The following is a 10,006-nucleotide window of genomic DNA, read 5'->3' as shown; positions in this document are numbered from 1 at the left end:
TTTTCGCACTAAAAAAAAAAAAAAAAAAAAAATTTTTTTTTAAACAAACACTTTTCACAATTTCGACACAATTTTTCCTTTTGTACGGCTCTCGTGATTCCTAATCACGGCCGGCCAAAACAGAAAAAAAAATTTAAAATAAATTTCGCCACCTTTTTTTTTTTTTTTTTCTTTTTACAACACACACATAATCCGATGGATTTACTTCGTCTGTACCGTAGAAGCTCAAAGCTCGAATGGCTTTGATGTTCTACTCACAGCGAAAACTTGGCCGACAGTAAAGATATTATGAATATACGAATGATAATAAATGAGATCCGCGCATGCTAATCAATAATAATTCTACGATATGTTATATTTATACAATCATTAATTTCTAGCCTCCAATAGTTAACATTTCACCTTTGTAACAGAACTCATGTTATTAAGCCTAAAAAAATCATCAAAATGTTTAATGACCCTTTAACTGTCTAATAATTTTGGACCAATAATTCATGTTTAAACATTACAACAACAAGTTCATGGTGAAAAACTTTTTTTTTTTTTATCTAAAAACTATGTGTTTTATAAAAAGAAAGAGACAGACACAGAGAGAGAGAGGTAGAGGTAGAAGCAGACAGAGAAAGAGGCAGGCACAGAGAGAGAGAGAGAGAGGGTTAGAGGTAGAAGCAGGCAGAGAGAGAGAGAGAAAAGGCACAAATTGTAAATTGCAAAGTTTACACACAATTTTCAAAATTTTTTTAACCGTTTGAATACCGGAAATGAAATAAATAAAAAGAAAATTTAAATTTAAAAAAACCCCCTTTTTTTCCCCACGATGTTCCACAAATCGCCATTTTGAAAAAATAAATTTTTTCCCTTTCGAAGATTCCTACAGGATCCGCAAGTAAAAAAAAAAAAAATTCATTCAATTAAATCGTCGTAAAATTAAATTAAATTTAGGAAATTAAAATTACAAAATATGTGCGTGTGTGTGTGTGAAGAACAAGGACGCGACCCCGTCAATAAAAAAAAAAAAAAAAATTTAATATAAAATAAAATAAATAAAAATTCGTTTTGCCATTAACACGTCCATCAATGAATAAAAAAAATAAATAAATAAAAAATTTTTTTTTTTTTTTTATTCATTTAATTATTATTATTAATTTACTACGCATTTTTCCCTTCGTTTCACGTGAGGTTTTAAATTTAAATTTTTTTTTCCAATTATTTTGCTGTAGATTAAAAAACAACCATGACGGGGGTCACGACATCATGGAAAATCCTGGAAAAAAAATTAATCCCGGAAAATAAAAACAAATCGATTAATTGATTAATTCATTGATTTTTTTCGTCACGTGTTTGTCATTATTATTATTTAAAAAAATTTAAATGGATTTTAGGGTGATTTTTTAGAAAAATTCCAGCATATCCGGTTTAAAAAAAAAATTTTTCCGTTACTTATTTATATAAATAAATAAAAAACGCGACAAAATAAATTTTGAAATTTTTTTTTTTTTTTGGTTGAATGACCCTTTTAAACTTTCTCAAAAAAAAAAAAATCAATAAATAAATAAAAACAAATTTTTTACCAAAAAAAAAGAGGGAATCAATCAATTAATCGTTATATAAATTTATTATTATTATTATTTTATTGTTTTTCGATGGGAAAACTTATTGTTTGATTTACGTTCTCGTTAATAATAATTAACAACAGCAAAAAAAAAATTTTTTTTTTCCCGCAGAACGAAGCGTAGGAAACGACGACAAACAGGACAACGATTGTTCATTTTTATTATTATTATTATCATCATTTGACGACATTACGCGAAATGGCGGTGACGCATAAGAAAAAAAAAAAAAATACGAGAAACGAGTTGTGAAAATTGTGCGCGTAAATTTGGCGGAAGTGAGAGAAACATAAAAAAAGGTTTAGGTGAAGGTTGATAAATAAATTATATTTATTTTACTTTTTTTCTTTTCCGTTTAGGTCAATTGCGTTACATAAAATGAGTAAAAATTTGATCGTGTGGTCCGCATTCGAAATTTTGTGGTCCAGGGGTCACCGGTTATCTGACGGGGTGTTATCCCAGTACAGTGACCCGGGTTTAAATCAATTTCGAAATTCATTCATATTATCTTTTGAAAAATTTAAAATGTAAGAAAACAAAAAAAAAAAAAAAAAAAACTTAAATATTGGTATTTTAACAAACACGCACGCATTCGTTATTTCCTCTAATTAATTATTATTATTATTAACAATCATGACGTCATTCGATAATAAGGGTCGATTTGCAAAAGAAAAAAAAAATACGTAAATCCGATATCAATATGGGGAGGAAAAGGGAAAAGGACACCGAATAACCGGAAATACTACAAAATGTCTACCGGAAATTAAACCGGAAATAGTTTGGGTTGTCGTGGAAGCAGTGCGAAAATCGTGTAAAATTTTTTAAAATGATTATTTACGTACCATCGACCACCGACCGCCATCACAATTAAATTTAAATATCTGAACTGAAACGAAAGCTGCTGGAAAAACTCCAACATAATAATAATAATATTTTAAATAAAAATAAAATTTTTTTCATTTTGTAATAATTGTAATAGTAATTGTAATAATAATAATAATAATAATAATAATAATAATAATAATATTAATAACAATAATAATAAACAATTTTCTTTTCGTTTTTTTTTTTTTCCTCCTTCGTGTTTAACATTACACGTGAAGATACACATCAAACAAAAAAAAAAAAATTATGATAACAAACAGTTAGTTATTGAATGAAAAATTTAGGGGATAAGAGTGAGAGAGAAAGAGAGAAAAAGAGAGAGAAAAAAAGAAAATTCTAGTTGAAGTCCGAGTATAAAGTTTTTTTTTTTTCCATGACGTTCCTTCGCTTGTTTCAGGTTTTTTTCCATTTCGAATTTCACCGTTTTGCCTAAAAACATTCCTAAATAAGTCATTTTGTTAATTGATTCGTTAAAAAAAAATAAATTAATAATAATAATATTTAGGGTTTTAGTTAAAATGATAATTACACTGCAACCGTGTCTTCTCCATCTGATATGAAAGACTCTTTTAAATAATGATAAGACCAAACTCAACAAGGGTACTAATATCGATCCGACGATTATCCACAGGGGTAGTATAATGGCAATCATTTCGAGCGTGAATATAACGGCTTTTTTTATTTTCGGTACCGTCTCCTGAGTTTCAAATATTTCAATGAGCTGTGAGAAAAAAAAAAAAGAAGAAAAATGACGTCACGTTAATAAATTTGAATACGAATTCAGAAACTTAAAATTTTTGTAATTTTTTTTACTTTATCTAGCGCAAATCTCAATATTAAGGAAATGATGGCTAATACGGGAAATAATTCAGTAAACATTTGAAATAAGGAAAACAAAGCTCTTCCGGTTTCTTGTATCAATGCTAAACCTAACGAAACAAAACTGTAATCTCTGGACCGAGGAAGACCGTGAGATTCTTGAAAATCCGCTAAATCTTCTCTTAAATTAATTATGTATTCTCTCGGAGTTCTCGGAGACTGTATGCGAGGCCTCCTTTCTTCCAATTCCGGTGGATCGTGTATAAAAGGACTCCTTTTCTGGAGAAGTGTTGCCGCCAAACCTGGACAATTTGTTTGCCCCGAATTAACAAATGCTGTACCGGTCGTGTTGTTTGCATTTTGATTGACTTGAACGTTTCGTGCGGCATCCACCGGTGACAAATCGAACGGAGTATATTTTTTACGAGATGATTTACTTGTTTCTATAATTAAATTATTATTATTATTATTATTAAGTACTTGATGAACACGTAATGGAATATATAAAACCGTTAAAGGGGACAATTATAAGTGAGGGTAGCGCAGGACTTACTTCTTTCGGATGTTTCGTTGTCCATGTTAAGTAAATTTAAATAAGATGCTGTGTTTCCTTCGGAAGTCGTCTTTTCCGGTATTAATTTTTTTTCCTTCTCATTGAAATCGAAAACACTTTCCCTTTTCCCTTCCGGTCTTTTTTTCATTGCAGCGTTTTTAGTGAAAGCTTCCAAATATTTCGATGCCAAACTCGAATGTTTCGTCGCAAGATCTTCTTTTTTTGACGCACTTTCGGCTACATCTTTTGAAGTACTCACATTTGAAGTGCTTGGTGCTCCCAAATTCTGATTACTCGGAGCCTTTATGTTCGAAGCACTCGGAACTTTTACGTTTGTACCACTCGGAACATTTATGTTTGCAGCACTAGGAACTTTTACGTTCGAAGCACTTGGAACCTTTACATTAGTAGAACTTGGAATCTTTAAGTTAGCATTACTAGGAACGTTTACGTTAGTAGAACTTGGAACCTTTATATTAGTAGAACTTGGAACCTTTATGTTAGAAGAACTTGGAACCTTTATGTTAGAAGAACTTGGAACCTTTATGTTAGAAGAACTTGGAACTTTTACGTTTGAAGTACTCGGTGGCACGTCCGGTCCGATTAATGGTATTGTCTTGGGATTACTCGGACGCTGTCCAATGGGATCGTTGATTGGTAGTAAACTTGGATGGTTTGAGGGTACAACGTCGGCATCGATTAAAGGTAGAACGTTAGGATTATTTATGGATGATACGTTGGGATCCATTAAAGGTGCTACATTTGGAAAACTTGAAGCTCTTGTATTTGAACTACTCGGAGCTCCTGTCACTTTCGGTTGATTATTTGGACCTTGTTTGTTTTCATTACCTTTAGCTGCTTCGTCTCCGTCCATTTGTTAATGGTCGGATACTGGCTACAATTCAATTCATGAATTTACAATAATTTTGAAGCAAATCGCGGCTTCAATTACTTTCTATTTTTCCTTTTTTTTTATACCTTTACATTGATGAGATATCATTTGAAATTTAACTTAAAAATTTTTCATATTTTCAAAATCAAAACAAACTTATTTCGTATAATCAAAACAAATCACTTCCATATCTCTAAACAATCGAAAGGGAAAAATAAAAATTGAAAATTTATATATTTAATTAAGAACAAAGAACAAGTTCGGAAAATTTAATTTTAAAAAAAATTAATAATAATAATATTAATAGTAATACTAATAATAATGATAATAATGATATGTAATTTTTAATTAAAAAAAATGCTAATTATATAAAAAAAAAATATAAATAACATGTTGGAAGATATAAAAAAAAAAAAAAAAAAAACAAATTAAATTAAATTTTCCTTGATCGCTTAACGGTTATGATAATAATTGATAAAATAATGATGTAACGGGCTAATTAGTGGGTCAAATTAATAATTTTTTGACTTACTTATTTTGAATCAAAAAATTTTTTTTTTTTTTTTTTTTTTTTTAAAAATTGAAAGCTGTCAGACAGACACATATATGAAAAGTAAAAATTTATTTTTGGGTTTATTATTATTATTATTATTATTAGGTTTAACTGTTAATTAAAATTTTTAATCACATTAAAAAATCACTTTGGCTTTGACATCAATGGGTGAAATAAAACCGTCCGTCATTACTTTTTGCCTTTTTTTTTTTTTTATAGGCAAAAAAAAAAAAAAAAGAAAACAACAACATGAAAAAAAAAACCTAAATTAAACAAAAACATAACGAACGTGGGGATCTAACAACACAATTCAGCCTCCATTCGTTTTCTTATAAAAAAAAAAAAAAAAAAAATTTTTTTTAATTGGTTTTTTTAATTTTCTTATCATTTATTAATGTGAAAGTAATTTTTTTTAACAAACTTGTTGTTTTTTGCCTTGAATCAAATTTTAAATTATTTATTAATATCGATCAAATTGTTTTTATTGATTTATTATATATCTTTTCAACGACAATAAGTCGTTAATTTAAATGCGTCGTTTAAAAAAAAAATTGTTTTCGTTATTTAAAAGAACAGACATTTTATCAATTTTATCCTTTAATGAAAAATTTTAGATTAAATTTAATAAAATTTAATAAATAAATTTTTAATTTTAAGAAAAAAAATGCATCGTCTTCGGTAAAGTCTCTCGAATTTTCAAATTCTACACATTGCCCCAAGGTAAAAATGGATAAAAATTTCAGGTATGAAGGCTTGAACCCTATATATGTCGTAAATATGTTCTTTGACACGTTATGTGATGCTGTGGCTTCCAACAATTTATTACTCCGATAAAATGTTATTTTTCCAAAGGATCTGCCCACCGCAGCATTTCTGTTTTATTCACTTTCAAGATCTTCGGGATACCGTCGTCGAAATCGCCATCAAAAATACGAAATTTTATTTCACATCAATGCCTTGATTAATTACGACAGGGGTTGATTTTTGAAAACGAATTCGGAAAAGTGCAAAAGATGTATAAAAATTTATTTCGAAAGTGAAAAATCTTGTTGCGATTCAATAATATTTTAAATAAATATTTTTTTTTAAACTTCAGTCACGCTGTCGCTCTTTCTTTGCACGGCTTAAGGATTGCTTTGATGACTTACAACACAAAATAACAACGGTGATAATAATAATAATATTTATGAATTTTTAGGTACTGGTCGGATACATAATAACAACCCTCAATGATGATGGAAAAAAAAAAAAAAAACTTAACAAATAAATTATTACAGCAAATAAAACAAATCAATGTGGACACAAAAGTAATTAAAAAACAATAAATTCCAATAAAAAAATATTTAAGAGCATCATTTTTTTTTTTTGCAAGACGAAAATTACAAAAACTTTTCCATAAATTGAAAATTTTCACCTTCCCCCTGATAAGACATAAAAACATTTAATGATAAGAAAAAAAGGTTGTTATGAAAGAATTCGACAGCATTCACTTTTTTTCCTTTTTTTTTTTTCATATTTTAAAATATTACAAATAAAAAAAAAAAGAAATCTACAATAAATTGAATTTATTTATTTTGTTATTTTCTCACACACCCCCCCCTCCTTTTTTTAGCAAAAATAAAATAAAAAAATATATAAAATTAAGTTCAAATATGAAATTGTGCTTCGAAGGGGTTTTAAATATCGAAACAAAATGATTTTAGTTTTTGTCAATTATTATTATTTAGGATAAAAAAAGATTACATTAATCTCCCTTTTAAGGAAATCAAGACAGAATTCATCACAATTACACAAAATATTACAAAAAAATTCAATGTAAAAATTATATGTCAAATTTAAAAAAAAAAAAAAAAAAATTTTTGATTGTAAAAATTATTTTTAATTGCACTTAAATGAAACATTACGAAGGACAATCATAGATAATAATTGATTTATCATCACTTACTGACACAACTTTATCACCATCTGGATTGTATTTCACACCCCATACTTGATCTTGATGTTCTGAAAAGGTGTGTATGCATGATCTAGTCGATAATTCCCATATTTTAACCGAATGATCAGAACTACTTGAAACAAAATGAGTGTTGTGAGGTGAAAATGCTACACTCAGTACCCATGAAGCATGTCCAGATAATGTGTCCACTACATTCGCATGTTGTCTAAAACGAAATAAAATAAATTTTAACGAGTTGTTTCTTTTTTCAAACAATTTCATTTTTGATAAATTTTAAACATACACATCATATAATTTCATGTGTCCATCATCAGATGCAGTTAAAAGTAACTGTGAATCAGGTGAAAAACATAAAGATCTAATTGGTAAAGCATGTCCTTCTAGAGTGTGTACTAATTTTGCTGATGCAACATCGAATATATTTATAATACCATCAATCGCTCCACTGGCTATATATTTCCCATCGGGACTCTGAAATAAATATAATTTTAATTAAGATTTGATTTTTAATTAAGAAATAATGTTTTCATTTTATTTATTTCTTACATAAGCAATGCTTAGAGTAAATTTTCCTCTAGTATCCAAATTTTGTTCTTGCTTTTTCGATTCTACACCATATATGTTAATTTTTCCAAAATGGCTACCAGATATAATATATTTATCATCGGGCGAAAATGCTACAGTCCATATATCTACTGGTCCGACATCTATACTACCTAATTTCTCTCCAGTCACTACATCCCACATAAAAAGAGTTGAATCCATAGAACTAGATGCACATTCTGAAAAATGAGTAGTTTACATAGAATGTAAGTTTTCGATATACAAAATGATTATAAAAGAAAATAATTAAACATTTTCATTTATTATTCTAAAATTTAACAATTGACTGTTGTCGAGAAAGAGGTATGATGAAATAATAATAATAATATAAAATTATTTAACAGTATATACATTACACATACTACTTCCATCTGAATTTAGGGCCACTGATACAACTCCTAAAGAATGCCCCTCCAATTTGTGATTTAATTTTAATTTTTTATCATCATATACCCAAACTTTAACACAATCGTCTACTCCACCGGTAACAACATAGTCAACTTCTTCAGGCAAACCATCTTGAGAATCCTCTTTATCGTTGCCCGAATTGTCTTTTTTTTTTCTAATTCTACCCCAAACGCAACCCCATATAGAGTCTTCATGAGCATTTTCTTTTCTGCATAAGACAGAATGCTGGAAAAAAAAAATTTATTTTCTTTAATTACTATTTCCATGATGCATAATATAACAGTACAGAAACGAGGCTTTACAATATCGTTAAAAGAATATAAAAAATGTATTAATTATTTATTAAAGATCGAGTTATTTTAATAATTTTCATACGTAGTTTTATTTAAAAAAAAGAAGTTTTCATTTTATTTTATTTTAAATATAAAAATCTTACCATTTTAATTAATTAATTAATTATATTATTATTAAACTATCCGGCGTTTTTAAATTGTTAGGTTGGTAGCACATGCGCAAAGTGCAGATAACATAAAATCCTACCGGCTTGATTTTAATTCAAATTATTTAAACGAAAAATATTTTCTATTTTCGCTTTTATTATTTATTTATAATTTTTAAATAATAATTTTATAAATATATTCTTATTGTTATTATTAATATATTCATTTTAATAAATTCAAATCCGTATTTTATTTATTCATTTTTTTCATAACCGGAAATGAAATAACAGTTATTATCATTCAATTTGGTGTTATCTATTTTACAATTACTCATTATTTAAAAAAAACAAAAGAAATCATTTTGGATAATTTATTTGTCATTATTTATCATGAATTTTTAAAAATTAATTTATGTTAGCTACAATTAATGACTTCATAAATTAAAAATCATTTCAGACTTTGACTTTGAACCAATTGTGCGTGTGTTAATGAAGATTTCTCTGCATTTGTTTTTTTTTTTCCAATACAAAAAATTATCTTTCTGAATATTTTGTTTGTGATTATTTATTTGAACATCAAAACAAAATTAAAAAAAAAAAAAGAATAAAATAAAATATTCTAACCATCGTGTAAAAACTTCTTTTTTTTTACATTATTGATTTCATTTATAATTTTTTGTAAAATTTAAATCAAATAAGAATTTCCCTCAACAAATGTAATTTTCCTCAATTTCCCTCAATAATATAAATTTTCCAAACATTTTTTTTCTTTTCATTTAAATAAATCTTTTAAAAATAAAAAAGTATCTTTTAGTTGATTAATTAAATTTATTTAAAGTTGAAATATAGCAAAATAATAAAAATTTAATTTTTTTAAAAATTATTATAACAATAAATAAAAAAAATAGAAACAAATAAAATGTGAATTTAAATACTTTCTATCAATAAAATATAAATAAAAATTATTATTTTGAATAATGTTTTAATAAAGAATATTAATTCAAAGTCAAAATAAATAATAAAATTAATTTTTTTTACACAAAAAAGGTAAAATTTAAAAAAAAATCGCCATTAATGCATTTACGTCTAGGTAATAAATAATTAATTTAAAAAAAAAAAAACGAAATATTTATTTATAATTGTAAATTTTATTTAACTAAAAGTTTTTTTTTTTTTTTTTTTTGCTTTTCAAAATTAAATACTTAATGGAGACGATGATGATGATGATGGCGATGGATTATCCGTAGAATAATAATAATAAAAAAAAAACTTTTAATTATGAAACTT

At 26.7% G+C, this 10,006-nt stretch overlaps 2 protein-coding genes across 2 annotated transcripts; both read right to left on the bottom strand.

Moving 5' to 3' along the window:
* Nucleotides 1-2,912: 2,912 nt before the first annotated feature.
* Phum_PHUM411760 (Circumsporozoite protein precursor, putative) lies at nucleotides 2,913-4,741 on the bottom strand (the record flags this gene model as incomplete). Its single annotated transcript, XM_002428896.1, has 4 exons — nucleotides 2,913-2,924; nucleotides 3,025-3,216; nucleotides 3,309-3,757; nucleotides 3,868-4,741. The coding sequence occupies 4 exons, from the start codon at nucleotides 4,739-4,741 to the stop codon at nucleotides 2,913-2,915; spliced, it is 1,527 nt and encodes a 508-aa protein (XP_002428941.1).
* A 2,471-nt stretch (nucleotides 4,742-7,212) lies between these two features.
* On the bottom strand, nucleotides 7,213-8,546 carry Phum_PHUM411750 (WD-repeat protein, putative; the record flags this gene model as incomplete). The annotated part of the gene is made up of 5 exons (XM_002428895.1): nucleotides 7,213-7,474; nucleotides 7,553-7,740; nucleotides 7,816-8,051; nucleotides 8,235-8,505; nucleotides 8,538-8,546. 5 exons carry the CDS (start codon nucleotides 8,544-8,546, stop codon nucleotides 7,213-7,215), a joined length of 966 nt encoding a protein of 321 aa, XP_002428940.1.
* Between the last annotated feature and the right edge of the window lie 1,460 nt (nucleotides 8,547-10,006).

The sequence above is a fragment of the Pediculus humanus genome, genomic scaffold (assembly GCF_000006295.1).
Source record: "Pediculus humanus corporis 1103172108180 genomic scaffold, whole genome shotgun sequence".
Classification (NCBI taxonomy): Eukaryota; Metazoa; Arthropoda; class Insecta; order Psocodea; family Pediculidae; genus Pediculus; species Pediculus humanus.
This window is presented reverse-complemented; position numbering and strand designations above follow the sequence as displayed.